The sequence below is a fragment of the Piliocolobus tephrosceles genome, chromosome 15 (genome assembly GCF_002776525.5).
Source record: "Piliocolobus tephrosceles isolate RC106 chromosome 15, ASM277652v3, whole genome shotgun sequence".
Lineage (NCBI taxonomy): Eukaryota > Metazoa > Chordata > Mammalia > Primates > Cercopithecidae > Piliocolobus > Piliocolobus tephrosceles.
Genome location: NC_045448.1, coordinates 64,483,783 through 64,503,189, shown reverse-complemented (window position 1 = coordinate 64,503,189; position 19,407 = coordinate 64,483,783). Strand labels below are relative to the sequence as shown.

The 19,407-nt window shown below is 36.2% G+C and overlaps 1 protein-coding gene across 6 annotated transcripts in view; it reads left to right on the top strand.

The window, feature by feature from the left end:
* The window catches only part of VPS54 (VPS54 subunit of GARP complex), a 133,032-nt gene that overhangs the window by 91,182 nt on the left and 22,443 nt on the right, over window positions 1-19,407 (top strand). For 5 of the 6 annotated variants that reach the window (XM_023224020.2, XM_023224021.2, XM_023224022.2 and 2 more), the window contains 7 exons: window positions 10,473-10,602; window positions 11,196-11,377; window positions 11,845-11,957; window positions 14,915-14,978; window positions 17,588-17,693; window positions 18,558-18,645; window positions 19,195-19,316. In XM_023224020.2, coding sequence (XP_023079788.1) covers window positions 10,473-10,602; window positions 11,196-11,377; window positions 11,845-11,957; window positions 14,915-14,978; window positions 17,588-17,693; window positions 18,558-18,645; window positions 19,195-19,316 — 805 coding nt within the window. Of the gene's footprint in view, window positions 1-10,472; window positions 10,603-11,195; window positions 11,378-11,844; window positions 11,958-14,914; window positions 14,979-17,587; window positions 17,694-17,946; window positions 18,122-18,557; window positions 18,646-19,194; window positions 19,317-19,407 lie in introns of those variants that run through there. The other variant, XM_023224025.2, reaches the window with a different exon arrangement.

The window sequence follows — 19,407 nt, the reverse complement described above, 5'->3', positions numbered from 1 at the left end:
GTAGGTTCAGGATATCAGCCCTTTGTCAGATGGGTAGATTGCAAAAATTTTCTCCCATTCTGTAGGTTGCCTGTTCACTCTGATGGTAGTTTCTTTCACTGTGCAGAAGCTCTTTAGTTTAATTAGATCCCGTTTGTCAATTTTGGCTTTTGTTGCCATCATTGCTTTTGGTGTTTTAGTCATAAAGTCCTTGCCCATGCCTATGTCCTGAATGGTATTGCCTAGGTTTTCTTCTAGGATTTTTATGGTTTTAGGTCTAACATTTAAATCTCTGTTCCATCTTGAATTAATTTTTATATAAGGTGTAAGGAAGGGATCCAGTTTCAGCTTTCTACTTATGGCTAGCCAGTTTTCCCAGCACCATTTATTAAATAGGGAGTCCTTTCCCCATTTCTAGTTTTTGTCAGGTTTGTCAAGGATCATATGGTTGTAGATGTGTGGTATTATTTCTGAGGGCTCTGTTCTGTTACATTGGTCTATGTCTCTGTTTTGGTATCAGTACCATGCTGTTTTGGTTACTGTAGCCTTGTAGTGCAGTTTGAAGTCAGGTAGCGTGATGCCTCCAACTTTGTTCTTTTGGCTTAGGATTGTCTTGGCAATGCAGGCTCTTTTTTGGTTCCATATGAACTTTAAAGTAGTTTTTTCCAATTCTATGAAGAAAGTCATTGGTAGCTTAATGGGGATGGCATTGAATCTATAGATTACCTTGGGCAGTATGGCCATTTTCACGATATTAATTCTTCCTATGCATGACTATGGAATGTTCTTCCATTTGTTTGTGTCCTCTTTTATTTCACTAAGCAGTGGTTTGTAGTTCTCCTTGAAGAAGTCCTTTACATCCCTTCTCAGTTGGATTCCTAGGTATTTTATTCTCTTTGAAGCAGTTGTGAATATGAGTTCACTCATGATTTGGCTCTCTGTCTGTTATTGGTGTATAAGAATGCTTGTGATTTTTGCACATTGATTTTGTATCCTGAGACTTTACTGAAGGTGCTTATCAGCTTAAGGAGATTTTGGGCTGAGACGATGGGGTTTTCTAAATATACAGTCATGTCATCTGCAAACAGGGACAATTTGACTTCCTCTTTTCCTAATTGAATACCCTTTATTTCTTTCTCCTGCCTAATTGCCCTGGCCAGAACTTCCAACACTATGTTGAATAGGAGTGGTGAGAGAGGGCATCCCTGTCTTGTGCCAGTTTTCAAAGGGGATGCTTCCAGTTTTTACCCATTCATTATGATATTGGCTGTGGGTTTGTCATAAATAGCTCTCATTATTTTGAGATACATTCCATCAATAACGAATTTATTGAGAGTTTTTAGCATGAAGAGCTGTTGAATTTTGTCAAAGGCCTTTTCTGCTTCTATTGAGATAATCGTGGTTTTTGTCTCTGGTTCTGTTTATATGCTGGATTATGTTTATTGATTTGCGTATGTTGAACCAGCCTTGCATCCCAGGGATGAAGCCCACTTGATCATAGTGGATAAGCTTTTTGATGTGCTGCTGGATTCGGTTTGCCAGTATTTTATTGAGGATTTTTGCATTGATGTTCATCAGGGATAGTGGTCTAAAATTCTCTTTTTTTTGTTGTGTCTCTGCCAGGCTTTGGTATCAGGATGATGCTGGCCTCATCAAATGAGTTAGGGAGGATTCCTTCTTTTTCTATTGATTAGAATAGTTTCAAAAGGAATGGTACCAGCTCTTCCTTGTACGTCTAGTAGAATTCAGCTGTGAATCCGTCTGGTCCTGGCCTTTTTTTGGTTGGTAGGCTATTAATTATTGCCTCATTTTCAGAGCCTGTTATTGGTCTAATCAGGGATTCAACTTCTTCCTGATTTAGTCTTGGGAGAGTGTATGTGTCCAGGAATTTATCAGTTTCTTCTAGGTTTTCTTGTTTATTTGCGTAGAAGTGTTTATAGTATTCTCTGATGGTAGTTTGTATTTCTGTGGGGTCATTGGTGATATCCCCTTTATCATTTTTTATTGCATTTATTTGATTCTTTTCTCTTTTCTTCTTTATTAATCTTGCTAGCGGTCAATCAATTTTGTTGATCTTTTCAAAAAACCAGCTCCTGGATTCATGGATTTTTTGAAGGGTTTTTTTGTGTCTCTATCTCCTTCAGTTCTGCTCTGATCTTAGTTATTTCTTGCCTTCTACTAGCGTTTGAATGTGTTTGCTCTTGCTTCTCTAGTTCTTTTAATTGTGATGTTAAGGTGTCAATTTTAGATCTTTCCTCCTTTCTCTTGTGGGCATTTAGTGCTATAAATTTTCCTCTACACACTGCTTTAAATGTGTCCCAGAGATTCTGTTATGTTTTGTCTTTGTTCTCATTGGTTTCAAAGAACATCTTTATTTCTGCCTTCATTTTGTTATGTACCCAGTAGTCATTCAGGAGCAGGTTGTTCAGTTTCCATGTAGTTGAGTGGTTTTGATTGAGTTTCTTAATCCTGAATTCTAGTTTGATTGCACTGTGGTCTGAGAGACAGTTTATTATAATTTCTGTTCTTTTACATTTGCTGAGGAGTGCTTTACTTCCAACTATGTGGTCAATTTTGGAATAAGTGCGATGTGGTGCTGAGAAGACTGTATATTCTGTTGAGTTTGGGTGGAGAGTTCTGTAGATGTGTGTTAGGTCCGTTTGGTCCAGAGCTGAGTTCAAGTCCTGGATATCCTTGTTAATTTTCTGTCGTGTTGATCTGTCTGATGTTGACAGTGGGGTATTAACGTCTCCCATTATTATTGTATGGGAGTCTAAGTATCTTTGTAGGTCTCTAAGGACTTGCTTTATGAATCTGGATGTTTCTGTATTGGATGCATATATATTTAGGATAGTTAGTTCTTCTTGTTGAATTGATCCCTTTACCATTATATAATGGCTTTCTTTGTCTCTTTTGATTTTTGTTGGTTTAAAGTCTGTTTTATCAGAGACCAGGATTGCAACCCCCCTGCTGCTTTTTTGTTTGTTTGTTTGCTTTGCATTTGCTTGGTAGATCTTCCTCCATCCTTTTATTTTGAGCCTATGTGTATCTTTGCATATGAGATGAGTCTCCTGAATGTAGCACATCAATGGGTCTTGACTCTTTATCCAATTTGCCAGTCTGTGTCTTTTATTTGGGGCATTTAGCCCATTTACATTTAAGGTTAATATTTTTATGTGTGAATTTGATCCTGTCATTATGATGCTAGCTGGTTATTTCGCCCGTTAGTTGATGCAGTTTCTTCCTAGCATCGAAGGTCTTTACAATTTGGCATGTTTTTGCAGTGGCTTGTACCAGTTGTTCTATCCATGTTTAGTGCTTCCTTCAGGAGCTCTTGTAAGGCAGGCCTGGTGGTGACAATCTCTCAGCATTTGCTTGTATGTAAAGGATTTTATTTCTCCTTCACTTATGAAGCTTAGTTTGGCTGGATATGAAATTCTGGGTTGAAAATTCTTTAAGAATGATGAATCTTGGCCCCCACTCTCTTCTGGTTTGTAGGATTTCTGCAGAGAGATCTGCTGTTAGTCTGATGGGCTTCCCTTCGTGGGTAACCTGATCTTTTTCTCTGGCTGCGCTTAACATTTTTTCCTTCCTTTCAACCTTGGTTAATCTGACAATTATGTGTCTTGGAGTTTCTCTTTTCAAGAAGTATCTCTGTGGTGTTCTCTATTTCCTGAATGTGAATGTTGGCCTGCCTTGTTAGGTTGGGGAAGTTCTCCTGGATAATATCCTGAAGAGTGTTTTCTAACTTGGTTCCACTCTCCCTGTCACTTTCAGGTACACCAGTCAAGCATAGATTTGGTCTTTTCACATAGTCCCATATTTCTTGGAGGCTTTGTTCATTTCTTTTCACTCTTTTTTCTCTAGTCTTGTCTTCTCGCTTTATTTCACTAATTTGGTCTTCAGTCACTGATACCCTTTGTTCTGCTTGATCGAATCGGCTATTGAAGCTGTGTATGCTTCACAAAGTTTTCATACTGTGGTTTTCAGCTCCATCAGGTCATTTAAGCTCTTCTCTAGACTGGTTATTCTAGTTAGCCATTCATCTAATCCTTTTTCAAGGTTTTTAGCTTTCTTGCGATGGGCTAGAACATGCTCCTTTAGCTTGGAGAAGTTTGTTATCACTGACCTTCTGAAACCTACTTCTCAGCTCGTCAAACTCATTCTCCATCCAGTTTTGTTCCCTTGCTGGCGAGGAATTGTATTCCTTTGGAGGAGAAGAGGTATTTTGGCTTTTGGAGTTTTCAGCTTTTCTGCTCTGGTTTCTCCTCATCTTTTTGGTTTTATCTACCTTTGGTCTTTGATGTTGGTGACCTATCGAAGGGATTTTGGTGTGGATGTCCTTTTTGTTGATGTTGATGCTATTCTTTTGTTTGTTAATTTTCTTTCTAGCAGTCACGTCCCTCAACTGCAGGTCTGTTGGAGTTTGCTTGAGGTCCACTTCAGGCCCTGTTTGCCTGGGTATCACCAACAGAGGCTGCAGAACAGCAAATATTGCTGCCTGATCCTTCCTTTGGAAGCTTCGTCCCAGAGGGGCACCTGCCTGTTTGAGGTGTCTGTCGGCCCCTACTAGGAGGTGTTTCCCAGTCAGGCTACACGGGGGCCAGGGATCCACTTGAGGAGGCAGTCTGTCCGTTATCAGAGCTTGAACGCCGTGCTGGGAGAACCACTGCTCTCTTCAGAGCTCTCAGGCAGGGATGTTGAAGTCTGGAGAAGCTGCTGCCTTTCGTTCAGCTATGCCCTCCCCAGAGGGGCGGAATCCAGAGAGGCAGTAGGTGTTGCTGAGGTGCAGTGGGCTCCAACCAGTTCGAGCTTCCCTGCTGCTTTGTTTACACTGTGAGCATAGAACTGCCTACTCAAGCCTCAGCAATGGCAGATGCCTCTTCCCCCACCAAGCTCCCGCGTCCCAAGTCAATCTCAAACTCTTGTGCTACCAGTGAGCAAGACTCCGTGGGTGTGGGACCCACCGAGCCAGGCACGGGAGGGGATCTCCAGGTCTGCCGGTTGCAAAGACCATGGGAAAAGCACAGTATTTGGGAAGGAGTGTCCCACTTTTACAGGTACAGTCACGTCTTCTCTTGACTAGGAAAGGGAAATCCCCTGACCCCTTGCACTTCCCAGGTGAAGCAATGCCCCGCCCTGCTTCAGCTCAACCTCTGTGGGCTGCACCCACTGTCCAACCAGTCCCAATGAGATGAACCAGGTACCTCAGTTGGAAATGCAGAAATCACCCGTCTTCTACATCAATCTCGCTGATAGCTATAGACCGGAGCTGTTCCTGTTCAGCCATCTTGGAAGCGACCGGTCAACTCAGTACTTTATAAAAATCAACTTATGGTCCTGGAGCTTATAAAGGTCACAGTTACAACATAAAGTCAGCTATAACACTGCTCTTCAGTACAAACAAACCAAACCCTGGGCTTACTTAATAAAGTTTACTTAATATAAGAAACTTAATAAAGTTTCTTCTGTGTGCAGGCTAGTATTTTCACATTTACTAGTTAGGGTGCAGTCTAAAACTGCTATAAAAAGAGATGTAGAAACTCTGTAGCTTAAACAATGTAAAATTTATTTTTATATATATATATTTTTATATTTATATTTCATGTAACATTTCAGAGGTAAGAGATCGTCAGCTGAGAAGACAGTTCTACCATTCTCAGTGCGTAGTTTCCATCTGTGTCTAAGGTGGCTGTTCTAGCTTTTAGCATTTCATTTTCATCCCTAGCAGCAGGAAGGAGAGGACAAAGGGCTGATACCTTGCTTACTTTGTTTTGCTTTTTAAACATTTTAACAACAGCCATGTAATTTGGGTAGAACTAAGCCCACCTTCCAGCTTCAAGTATCATTTGTATTCATCTTCCTCTCAGCCCTTTCATGATCCGTTTGGAACATAAGGCACATATGGGAAGATGTAGCAATTATAAAGTGCTCAGCTCAATTAACTAGCACAAGGTGAATTTGTTGGTGTAATTGTCACCCACCTCAAGAAATATAACCTTACCAGCTCTTCAGAAGCCCCTCTTGCCACTGTAATATTATACTACTCCTTCCCATAGGAAACCATTAAAACAATTGGTTTTTCCAGTTTTTAAACTTAATGGAATCATATATTTTCTCTTTTGTCTCTGATTTCTTTCATTCAGCATTACAGTTGTGATATCTATCCAGGTTGTTGCATGTAGCAGTGATTTTATCTTTTCTGTACAAATAATCCATTTTATGATACACTACAATGTATGTATGTATTTTACTTTTGATAAGATTTGGGTTTTCATTTTGGATTGTCATGAACATTCTTGTAGATACCTTTGATGCACATGTTACAAGCATTTCTGTTGAGTATATACCTGGAAACACAGTATGTGAATGGTTAATTTAGCTAATGCCGACAATTTCTCAAAGTGATTGTACTCACTTACGCTCCCCTCAGAAGTGTGGAACAGTTTGTGTCACTCCACATCTTCCTTCACTCTTGATATTATCAGTCTTTTACACGTTAGCCGTTTTGTTGGGTATGTCGCAAGTGTAGTCATTTTATTTCCCTGATGATTGATAGGAGAGCACCTTTTCATACATTCATTGGCTGCTGGGATATCCTCTTCTATGAAGTGCCTATTCAAGGCCTTTACCCATTTTTCTGTTGGTTTATATTGATTTATGAAGGTTCTTTATGTTATGTCAGCACAAACCTTTTGCCAGTTGTCCATATAGCAGATATCTTCTCCCACTTTCTGTATTGACTTTTCATTCTTACTGGGTTTTTTGGTGAACAGAAGGTCTTAATATAATTCTATGATTCATTACTTTCCTTTATGATTTATGCTTCTTTGTGTCCTATTTAAGAAATCTTTCCCTACTTTAAAGACTTGAAGATATTTTTTGGTTACTGTCTAGAAACTTTGTTACTGTCTTTTTCACATTAAGACCTACAGTCCATCTAGAATCGATTTTTATGTTTAGTATGAGGGTTAAGATTTTTTTCCCATATGGATATGTTTTTGACCTTGCACCATTTATTGAAAAGGTTGTCTTTCCTACTGCTCTATAATGTCACTCTTGTCGTAAATCAAATATTCAGATAGGTATATCTGTTTCTGCACTCTATTTCGTTCATTTTTCTGTCTTTACACCAGTACCATTAAGTAAAATTGTCATAGTTACTGTAGTTACTATAGCTTTTGTTTTCTTAAATAATTTGTTTGTACAGATTGGGTCTTACTATGTTGCCCAGGCTGGTCACTCCTGGCCTCAAGTGATCCTCCTGTGTCAGCCTCCCAGAGTGCTGGGCATGAATCACATGCCCAGCAACTGTAGATTTTTAATCCGTATTAATATCTGGGAGAGTAATTTCTCCTACTTTTTCTTCTTTAGGATTGCCTCAACTCTTCTTGGTCTTTTACAAATCCATATACATTTTAGATTTGTTAGTTCTCTGTTACCTTCACATATATGTTTATATTTTTTTCGTTCTTTTTAAAAACAAGCACAATCCAGAATTCGCACTTATTACTTCCATTCACATCCTAGTGGTCAGCATAATTACGTGACTATGTCTAGCTATAAGGGAAGCTTGAGAAATAAGTCTTTGGCTTGTGGACTATTTGCCCAGCTAGAGCTGTCATTGTGGCAAAAGAGAGAACAGATACTGAAAGATAGTTAGCTTTCTGCCACACCATTTGAGATCCTTTTAAACTGGATGCAGTCTCACAGTTTTGATTCTTCCCCTCCTACCTCCATTGTGGCTCACTTTATACATTGAACCTTCTCTGGCTTTCCCCAATCACATCCTCCTACAGTATGAAGCATAGGTTCTGCAGACGGTTCTTTCTATGTTCAGTAGGCACATAAATGTCTGGGAACTACCAAACCCAAAGGGGCAATGAATTGAGTATATTTATATGTGTGAGTCTAACTAGTTCTTTCATACAAGGGCCCTGACTATTCCTGTAGCAAGTGTGTTTGCAGTATATAATTGAATCACTGATATAGAACATGCAAAAATACATCTGACGTTTTAACTTTATTAGTGGTAGATTTTCCCTATTTTCTTACTTCAAAATAACCTGCAATGTTGTAAGTTTATTGCAATGCAAATATGGGCACAAAATAGGAAATACTCTTCTAGGCAGGAAATAGGAAAAGAAAAACAATGGAAAAAATTAGAGTTGCAGAGCATAATGTCCTCAAGTTTCATCCATGTTGTAGCATATATCAAAATTTCCTTCCCTTTTAAGACTGAATAATATTCCGTTCACATGTATGTGATACATACATACAAGATGTGTATGTGTATATCACATTTTGTTTATCTCTTCATCCATTAGTTGACACTTGGGTTGCTTCCGCGTCCTGGCTATTTTGAATAGTGCTGTTATGAACTTGAGTGTACATATAAATCCTAGAGATCTTACTTTCAGTTATTTTGGATGTATACCCAGAAGTAGAATTGCAGGATTATGTTTGAGTTTGTTTGCTTTTTTCCTATTAACGTGAAAGTTAGAGATCTAACTGAAGTTAAAAAATAACAAATCTTTTTTTTTTCCTCGCTCCTTCACCCAGGCTGGAGTGCAGTGGCGCGATCTCGGCTCACTGCAAGCTCCGCCTCCCGGTTTCATGCCATTCTCCTGCCTCAGCCTCCCAAGTAGCTGGGACTACAGGCGCCCACCATGCCCGGCTTATTTTTTTGTATTTTTAGTAGAGATGGGGTTTCACCATGTGTTAGCCAGGATGGTCTCGGTCTCCCAAAGTGCTGGGATTACAGATGTGAGCCACTGTGCCCGGGCCCCAAAAAATCTTTTTAAAAGCAGAATTACAATGAATGAAATGATTTTTAAAAACTAACTTTGTGGCTTTTTGGATTAATTCACTGTATTTTTGTTAAGGACTTGAGTTGTTTTTATTTGCTATTTCCTGTTTATATTTTTGTGAATTGGTAGCGTATTGTCAAGAGTTTCAAATTCATTAATCATTCTGTTACATGGGGGAAATTGTAAGTAATCTTTCAGGAATTAAAAATTTACTTCAATAGTAAAGTTGACTTTGAAATTTAAGCAAGAATTTTGCAGGTATTCTGTTTTGAAATACCACTAGACTGTTTATGTAGAAATAAATGTCAGAGCAGAGGAAGCTTACTCGATTAGAAGTAGACTGATTCTGGGTTCTAGTTCTACTCTCTAGGTCACTTCAACTTTCTAAGATTCAGTGTTCTCCTCCATAGGTAGTTATTTATTTACCTACCTCAGAGTGTGAGAACCAAACAAGATAATGTTTCTGAGAGTACTTTAAGAATATTAATTCCTCTGTTATTTTGAAGCATTAGTAAACAAATTTGGTGATACTATGATTTTGAAGGATAGCAGGTAATAACCTTCTTTAATACCATAACCAATTAGAATGGTAGTTTACCTCAAAGCAATATACACCAGAGTCTCTTTGTAGTATCTTTGAAAAGTATTTTTATTCAACTGAAAGAGAGAAAAATGATGTTAAGGTACTTAACTTGGCTCATGGTAACACTAAACTGAACTGATGGCATGGAATCATTGGTCGTTATATATGCCCCTGGGGGAAAATGTTTAAAAACAGAAAGTTTTACATTTCCCCTCAAAATTGAAAAAAAGTACATTATGTCTTGCAAATACTCCTCTTTGCTTTCCTTGAAAGTAGCAACCTGTTATATTCCCTCTAGTGCCTAGCACTTAAGCACAGTAAATGCTTAGTAAATACTAGTTCAGTTGAACTGAATATTTATACTCATTCATAATTATTAGTAAAAAGAGAGTCTGTTTTTCATGAAATAACATTCCTTCCCTCTTTTGCTGCCACTGTATCATCCTAAGTGCCTATGCACAACTGTCCCCTGACATAGCTACTACCTTGTACCTAATCTAAAAATTTAATTTTGCTATGGTTTCTGCAGACTTTCCAATTGGAGTCTGAACTAAGTGTTAAAAATACTACAGTGGAGAATGAAAATTCTTATTGAAGGTTATGATAAAACACATTTGTGGTTGGGCACAGTGGCTCACACTTGTAAGCCTAGCACTTTGGGAGGCCAAGGATTGCTTGAGGCCAGGAATATTTGAGACCACCTGGGCATTGTAGCAATACTCTGTCTCTACAAAATTTTCAAAAAAGATTAGCCAGGTGTGGTAGTGCATACCTGTAGTCCTAGCTACTTGGGAGGCTGAGGTAGGGGGTTCACTTGAGCCTAGGAGTTTGAGGTTTCAATAAGCTCTGAATGTGCCACTGCACTCCAGCCTGGGTGACAGAGCAAGACCATGTCTCAAAACAAACAATAGCTAGATATAGTTGTATTTCCTGAGCATGTTTAAGTAATATTTCACTATAAAAACTATAGTTGGTACATCATAGACATTTTCTTCACATGTGAATTTTATAGCTTTTTCATCCTTTTTATTGATAGGTCACCTATGAAGAATACTATGTTTACAACTTTCCCGGACTAAATCTTATTTTATCATTTTCAGGGTTAGTGAAGACATGAAATTAACTGACTCAGAGCTAGGAAAGCTGGCAAATAATATCCAGGAATTATTATATAGTGCCTCAGATATATGCCATGATCGAGCTGTCAAATTTCTCATGTCAAGAGCAAAGGTAGTTATTTTCATAAAGCTTTATATATTTTATATTTTATACATAATAATTTTGAAGATCTGGAATTATGTCTTTGCTTCCTGTGTTCCCCATAATGTATATTATATTTTTAACATTTAATGTAATGTAATGACCTAGTCAGTGTTACCACTAATGTGGTCTACTAGGGAGATGTTGAGATATAAAATAATCTAAATAAAAGAAATAGGAATTATTAAAGCAATATTTTCAGATAAATGATTAAATGACTTGAAATATATGTTAATAACTAATTTGAAATTAATGTTTTACATATATATGTATATGTATATATGTATACCTAAATATATGTAGTTAAACAAGTTTATAATAAAACTCCAACATTGTGAAAATGGTGTAGTATAATCTAAATTCATTTGAACTACTATATTAGTTATAAAGGAATCAGAATCAAATTTGGACCTCTTAAGCATTTCATGCTCAATTTCTGAGTCTGAAGTATTGGGAAATATTATTAAAATAAAAAATATATTATAATTATTGTTAAACTAACTTGGTTTCATAACTCAGTTTGATGTTACACTAACTCTCATGATTTTTGTATTAAAATTTAGGATGGTTTTCTTGAGAAGCTAAATTCCATGGAATTCATAACACTTTCTAGATTAATGGAAACATTCATTTTAGACACCGAACAGATCTGTGGAAGAAAAAGCATGTCATTACTTGGAGCACTTCAGAGCCAAGCTAATAAGTTTGTAAATAGGTTTCATGAGGAGAGAAAAACCAAGCTCAGGTATCATCACCATGTCTGTTCTGTTCTTTGATTTTTTCATTTTTCTTTGTGAAACACAGTTCTATTTAAAAGAGTAAATTTAATTGGCCAGTGAAAATGCCTGATAAAGGTTTTTTTAATTAAAGGCAGATTGTGGAATTAAAATCACATTTCTTGGCTTTTCAAAGCTGAGTTAGAATGCTTACTTCTATTAAAATACTTACCAGGAAGATCCTCAGTAAGTTGACTTTTTTTGCCACTCAAAGTTAAGTAAATTGTTTCATCATTCTTTTTGTTTAGGCTGAGATATAAAAAGAGAACTCTTTTCTAAGTATTCATCCTGCTTATGAATGATTCCAGTTTATTAAAGTGTTCAGCACTTTTTAAGTCTTATGTTCTCACTCAGCTCTTCTTCCTTTTCTTTTAAACCAAGGAAGATGGTATTGAAATGTTAAAGTTTACCTTCTTTTCTCTTTACTGTGGACTAGCCTCCTCTTAGACAATGAGCGCTGGAAGCAAGCAGATGTTCCTGCAGAATTTCAGGATCTTGTTGATTCTATATCAGATGGGAAGATTGCTTTACCTGAAAAAAAATCAGGAAGTATGTGTATTCCTTCACACATTCTCTTTCAATTTTATATTGTTTATTCATTTTGTATTAATGCTTAATATTTCTTTAATTGACAGTGCCTATTTCAAAGCTAGAACCAATATTTCCAGCTTAGTAAATACTTGACAGGAAACCTGTGGTAATTTATAATAATGATTTCAAATATTTATTGTGTGTAATAACTGTATGCCAGACACTGGACCATGTTTTTTACATGCATTACTGCAGTTCATTCTCACAACGATCTGTTATACAGGTACTATTGTTACTTTGTGTAACAGTGAGGAGCCTTGAGGCTCAGAAGGGTTAAGGAATTTTTATACAAATGATGAGTTGGGATTTGAAACCAGCTTTATATAATTTCATAGCTATGTTCTTAGCTACTGTACCATATTGTTTACATACGTGTATTGAGTAAGCACTAGTTAGCTTCTACTTTGTGTCCTATATTGAGACAGAATTGAGACAGAGGTAACAGCTATAATTCTGCTTTAAAGAGGCTAAGTCTAATGTACAAAACCAAAAAATGTATAAGCAATCTAGTTACACGATAGTGAAAATCCAAATGTAAAGAAAGAAAACCATGAAGGGGACAAAAAAGGAGGAACCACAGAGGTAGGGAGAAATCTAGAACATAGAAGTAAAATGATGAGAGAGTTGTCACTGGTATCGAATACCAGTTGAGTTTTCATATGGAAGAGATGGCTGGGAAATACTTTTGTACACTAGTTCAGGTAGAGTCATCATGTGATAATAGTGTAAATTTATTTACAATAATCCTATAAGATTTACAATTATGAAATTCTTGAGTATTTCTAATAGAGGAGGTAGTTGCACTATTTCAAATTTTATGCATTTAATCAAAGTTTTACATTTCTACACAGAAATATTTTTAAATTGTATACTTCACATTCGCACAAAATGCAACTAGACTGCAAGAGAAAGACTTGAGTAAAATACAAACAGTAACCATTAGTTTGATACATAGATCATTTACAATCTCAGTAATTCAGTGGAGTGATAGTCAAATTGCAGTTCAGTGCTTAGTAACTGGAAAAGTGAGGAAGGGTAGACAAGTGTAGACTACTGTTTCAACAGATTTGGTTGTGAAGGAAAAGTGAGTGACGAAATAATAGCTAAAGAAGTTAGAGAGGGAAGGTGATTTATGGGGCAAGGTGCATGGAATCGAATCCAGAGTTTAAGAGAAAGGCTACTACTTCTGCCCCTGTGACAAGGAGAAGAGGGTTAAGGACAAGTATAAAATAGATTAGATGATATAGGGCAGAGAGAAGAATTGAAGAAATTAGGTAAAGTTTTGTCATATGACAGTTTTTAATAAGTAATAGCATTGGGTGGTAGAGTTTTCTAACTGTATGATATTGGCACAACTAAAGCATTCAACTAGCAAGAGCTGATGGAAAAATAAAACACTCTGACCATTCTAAATCACTAGTTTAAAATTATAAGACTTATCACTCATCTAGTCTTTCAATCTATATTTAATTGACTTCTCTCTATGTGAGGTGGTGTGCTAGATGACTAGGATATATTTTCTGTCCCTGAACAGCTCATGGTCTTTTGATTCCACTGTTAAGCAAACAGAGTGATTTCTGAATTAAAATCATAAATGTGGAATAATTGAATTAATTGTGTATTTTGTTTGAAACATGAACTATTTTCACTTCTTTGGAGGATATTGATGGTAGGAGGTTTCTCTTACATACCTTTCTTCTCAGTCTTTTTTTTCCTCTCTGAATAGCATAGGTGTATGCTATTAGAAGTCCATTAACATTTTACTAGTTCTTTGCAAGTTAAGGATCCTGGATTGTTATCCATTTATCCATGATATATTAATTGGGTTACTAGCCATTCATCTAGGCATTGGAGAAATGAAGGTTAATGGATAGCAGCTAATATTATTTGAGTATTTACTTACACTGTTTTGTTCTAAGTATTTTACAGGTGTTATCTCATTTACAGGTCCATGAGCTAGACATTATTAGTATTCCTATTTTATAGATTTAGAAACTAAGGCATAAAGAGGTTAAGCAACTTGCCTAAGTTTACATAGCTAGGAAGTGGTAGAGCTGGGATTCCAGTCCGGGCAGACTGACTTTAGGGCCATTTCTCTTTTCTACTATGTTATGCCACTTCTTTGTAATATAGAGAAGTGGTGAAGACACAGTCCTTACCCTCAAAAAATATACATCTGACATATGTAGTAAATTGTGATTGGAATATATATAGCTCTCAAATATTCAAATGTATATATAAATCCCAGAGGGCCTTGAAGCTTAGGGAAGCATAATGAGTTGCCTATGGTGATCTAATCAATTTGGCTTATCCAGGATACAATCCAGTCCACTGTTCTTTTCACCTCAATATCTTGAATTTTGTTTAAAGAAATATCACATGCTGAAAATAACTTCTGGGTTGAAGTATTAAAAATTAAATATATATCTTTCCATCAAATTTAGAAATTAACTTGTATTCAATAATGATAATAGTAAAGACAACCAATTTAAATGCTAGTTCTGCCTTTCCAAACCTAGTAACTTTTTAAAAAACTATTTGCTGATCATTTACCTTGTGCCAGTCCTAAGGGACAGGCAATTCATAATAATTATTTCTACTATTAACAACAACCCTGAAAGACACTGTTGTCCACATTTAATAGATTCAGGTAGTGATACTCAAAAGAGGTTAAATAATTGCCCCGAAGTTATGTATCCAGTAATTGGTAGTACTGGTACTCAAATCCAAATCTCTCCAACTTCCAGTATACTTTATTTACTATGTGCCAGATAGTTTGCCAGAAAGTAGATGTTTATTTTCAGAAATGAGATCGTTTTAGGCCTTAAACAGGAACTATCTTCTTCAGCTTTTTCTCCATTATTTTGTTTCATCTGGTACTCATGTCTCTCTTGTTTATTTGCTTTACTCTCTAGCCACAGAAGAAAGGAAACCAGCTGAAGTTCTTATTGTTGAGGGACAACAGTATGCAGTTGTTGGGTGAGTGACACATTTTTCTTTAGTTGTTGAGTCAACTATTTAAAATACAAGTCTTCTAGTTCTCCCTTGAAGTGAATTGGAAATTTTGGATTCACAATTTTAACAATGTTAAATTTCAATTAACAATTTTAAATCCTACAACGAACTTAAAGGAAACTTTATGGATTTCTTTATCTTCTCTATTCTGTAGCATGCATTATTAAGGACTACACTGGCTTGACACAAAAGGCTTGATTTTTCTCATATAACAAGAAATCTAGATAACCCAAGAGTAATTGTAGTGGATCCCTGATATTATTACTATCCCAGGCTCTTTCTATCTTTTCTTCCATTGCTTTCTTAGAGTGTACCATAACATAGTAGTTTAAGTTGTGGACTCTGAAATCCACACAATGTGGAAAATAGTACTATACACAGAATTATTGTGAAAATTAAGTAATTCATGTAAAGCATTTAGCACAGGTCTAGCACCTAATAAGTTGATAGTTGTTGGTAGTTATTTTCATTGGCATCATTTGATTCACTAGATCTTTTACCAATAAAAGTATCTCAAATTCAAGTTAACTAAGAAGCATATAAATTCCATCATTTTTGTCAAGTACTATGTCTTTTATTAAATTGGTAATTAAAATATATCTTAATATTCTTTAACAGTATTTCACAGCTTAAGTGTTTTCATATATATGTGATCTCATTTGATCTTTACAACTACATTGTAAAATAAAGATATTGGGGATTATTATTTCCTTTCTACACTATGAGAAGAAGCTTAGAAGATGAAGTGGTTCAGGTGACCCAAATGGAGTCAGAATTAGAATCTAGGTCTAACTCCCAGTATCTACACCAACATTCTTTTTCACTTTTCTTCTTTAGTTCTTGTCACTGTGTAAGTGTTTTTTGAAATGGCCACCCCCTCCAGGAAGAATGTAATTATATGTCCCTCAATTATGGCACTTACCATAGTATAATTGAATTATTTATTTATGTATATGTCTTCTAATTTGGCTCTGAATTCCTCAAAGGTGGAGATCAGGTCTTACCTTTTTATTTTTCTTGGCACGATAATAAGCACTCAAAAAGTATTTATAGAATTAATCCTTTTTCTGAATCTGTATTCAAATACCTGAAGTCCACACATTCTAAACTAAAGCCTCCATTCTTTTCTCTTCTACAGTCCTTCCCTATTTCTGGTAGAGAAAGCTTTCTTCAGCCCTCTTGTAATCCCATCCCTTCAATCTAATTATGATTTCCCTCCTTAACTACTGGTTATCTGGTTGCTCTTTACTTGCTTGATGGAAATGGTCCCCTCTGACCATCTTGCTTTTGGTTTTTTAGGCAAAGAGTCGGTTGCCAAAAAACTGAATTCCCTGGCTAAAGGAGAACTATTATAATTTCTGAGAGACAATTACAAAAGATAAGCAAAGGACTCATGCTCAGTGAGGCAGACTCTAGGAGAAATAAGCATAGAGACCAGTATGCATATATGGTCTGACAAGCTGTAATAAAGGCTAGGCACCATCTTTCTTGAATCATTAGTTCCTGATATCCTTCAGGCTTTTATAAATCCTTATTTTACATAGATCTCATTTCTGAGCATCTCATAGAACTTAGATATCCTATGATGAATGGCTTTCTCCTTAATTTCAATCTTATTTAACCTCCCAGTAGTGTGTCTTTTCAGTGTGTGATTTGTCCTACTATGGAAGTGATAACTTTAACTTTATCCTCTTTGGAGAACTTCTTTTTTTTTTTTTTTTTGAGACGGAGCTTTGCTCTTGTTGCCCAGGCTGGAGTACCATGGCGTGATCTCAGCTCACTGCAACCTCCGCCTCCCAGGTTCAAGCGATTTTCCTGCTTCAGCCTTCTGAGTAGCTGGGATTACAGGTGTGCGGCACCACGCCAGGCTAATTTGGAATTTTTAATAGAGACGGGGTTTCTCGTTGTCAGGCTGATCTCAAACTCCCGACCTCCAGTGATCCGTCCACCTTGGCCTCCCAAAGTGCTGGGATTACAGGTGTGAGCCACCGCATCCGGCCAGAGAACCTTTTGTGACCTACCAATAAAATTCTGAGGAGATATGTTTTCCTTAGAAGCATTATAGTTTTTTGTTTGTTTGTTTGCTTTTTTTTTTTATCTCGCTAAGAAAATCTGGATTTGGTTTTCTTCATCAATTCATTAGTTATGATGGAGGACCTACTATGTGGGTAATCAGAAACACTGAATAGGCTTTTTGTCAGTGTTTCTGAATTGGCTAAGGAATGCAATACCTGTCTTATTGAAGCGACTCCCTTAATAAGAATGCCATACAGAGAGTGTTATGCCTGTTGTGCAGAATTTAAGGAGCCACTCATTCTCAGTGTTGTGCAAGCTGATCCTGCAATTGCACAGAGTAAGTGCCTCTTTAAATTTTGCATTCTAGACACCTCTCTTGTCTTGTGTTAGTCAAGAACCTGCTGTACTAGTAGGTAAAACGCATACTTTAACAGTTACCAAGATCGTTATATTCTCAGAGATCCTTTGTGCCATTAAGTAATTTGATTTTTATATGCCAAATCCTTTTGATTTTTCTTGTTTTTATTTCCTATCGGGCCATTTTTCTTTTCTTGTAGAACCGTATTGCTGTTAATAAGAATTATCCTTGAATATTGCCAGTGTGTGGATAACATCCCATCTGTTACTACTGACATGCTTACTCGTCTGTCAGATTTATTGAAGGTGTGTATGACTTCATTATGGTAAAATTGTTTGAAGAATTAATACATTAGGGTGTGACTAATCTTTTAACTCAGAGACATTTCAAGGTCAAGTTATCTTTAAGACGTTAGTTTTGTAACATTTGATTGTGGTTGAATCACAACATGTTGTTGGAAACAGCCTGCCTGCTTCCTTCTTACTCCACAGTTAGTGATCCTCATTCACCCATAGAGTTGTTAATGACATTGGAGACAGGAGATGATTTGTTCGTTAGGTGCTGAATATGACTGAGGCCACTTAGGTCAAAAAACCTGGACTGGCTTCAAATGTGCATGGAAGGAATTCACTGAACTTTACAAAATTCACCTCACTAAGGTTAGAGATTTTTCTTGCATCATTCTTTCAGAACCATTGATATAAAATGAAAATGTGATGATTTTATTCAGCCATTTCATATTGAAATATTTTAAACTACCAGTACAGAGGAAAGGCTTTATTATTTTTTTTCAAGCCTCTAATCTATTAATTCTGTTCTGACCTGAGTTGTCATGTTTTAGTGGAGAAAGATTTTTATAACTTTTGAAAATAGAACTTCCCAGCAAGAATGACTGAAACCGAATTTGTTTTTTAAATGCAAAGTGAAGTTTAATTTATGCAAACTGATTTTTAGAATTTTTCAACTTTTTTCTTATGAGTAAATATTATCATTTAGAATTTCCCCTTCTCATTTCTTTTTCATTAAATAGATACTAATTGCTTCTACTAGATAATTCATTTGGCCATTGAATGAGAGGAAAAGAGAATGTATTTTTATAATGGCACATTGCCAGGATATAAAGAATAGTTTTTAATACATTTGGGGTTTTTTTCTCCTTCTTTTGTTAGTACTTCAATTCAAGAAGTTGCCAGTTAGTTCTTGGAGCTGGTGCACTGCAAGTTGTTGGATTAAAAACGATAACTACAAAAAATTTGGGTATGGATTCTTGCATTTAATTCACTTGCTGAAGTGTTGACAGTGATGTCACTGTACTCATCATGTTTTTTTATACCTGATGTTTTCATGGCTCTAACCAAAGTGGCATTACTCTAAAAATAAATGCTACTTACTGTTTTATGTATACTCATCACTGAAAACACTAACCATGGGGAAAAGGTTACAATGCATTTCCCCTCCAAGTGTAAGTTAACTTGGAAGTTACACCACTCTAGAAAATATTGATATAATGTGTATAAAGTATTTGAGGGTGAAAGGTATCTGAATGTCAGAAGAGAATCAGATGTCTTGTTATTGTAATACTGATAATACAACTTGAGTCCTTTGTGAAAGCAGCATGTTCATTACATTATTCAGTATCAAATTATTAAAATGAAATATGTTGCCTTCTGCCATAGTGCTCTTCATTTATGAAATAAACTGGATCTTTATAAGTGATGTTTTTTATTTGATTTGATTTGTAATTAAAATCAACTAATATCTTTTTTTAAAATCTCTCCATTATATATCCATTCCCTGGACCTTCAGCTCTTTCTTCACGATGTTTGCAGTTAATTGTGCACTACATTCCTGTGATCCGGGCTCATTTTGAAGCTCGACTACCACCTAAGCAATATAGCATGCTTAGGCATTTTGATCATATCACTAAGGTACTTTTTCATATATTTTCTATTGGAGTTCCATAAGTTTAGATCCTTAATTGTTAAGTATTTTTTAAATGTGTCCCAGGGACTTAAAAAT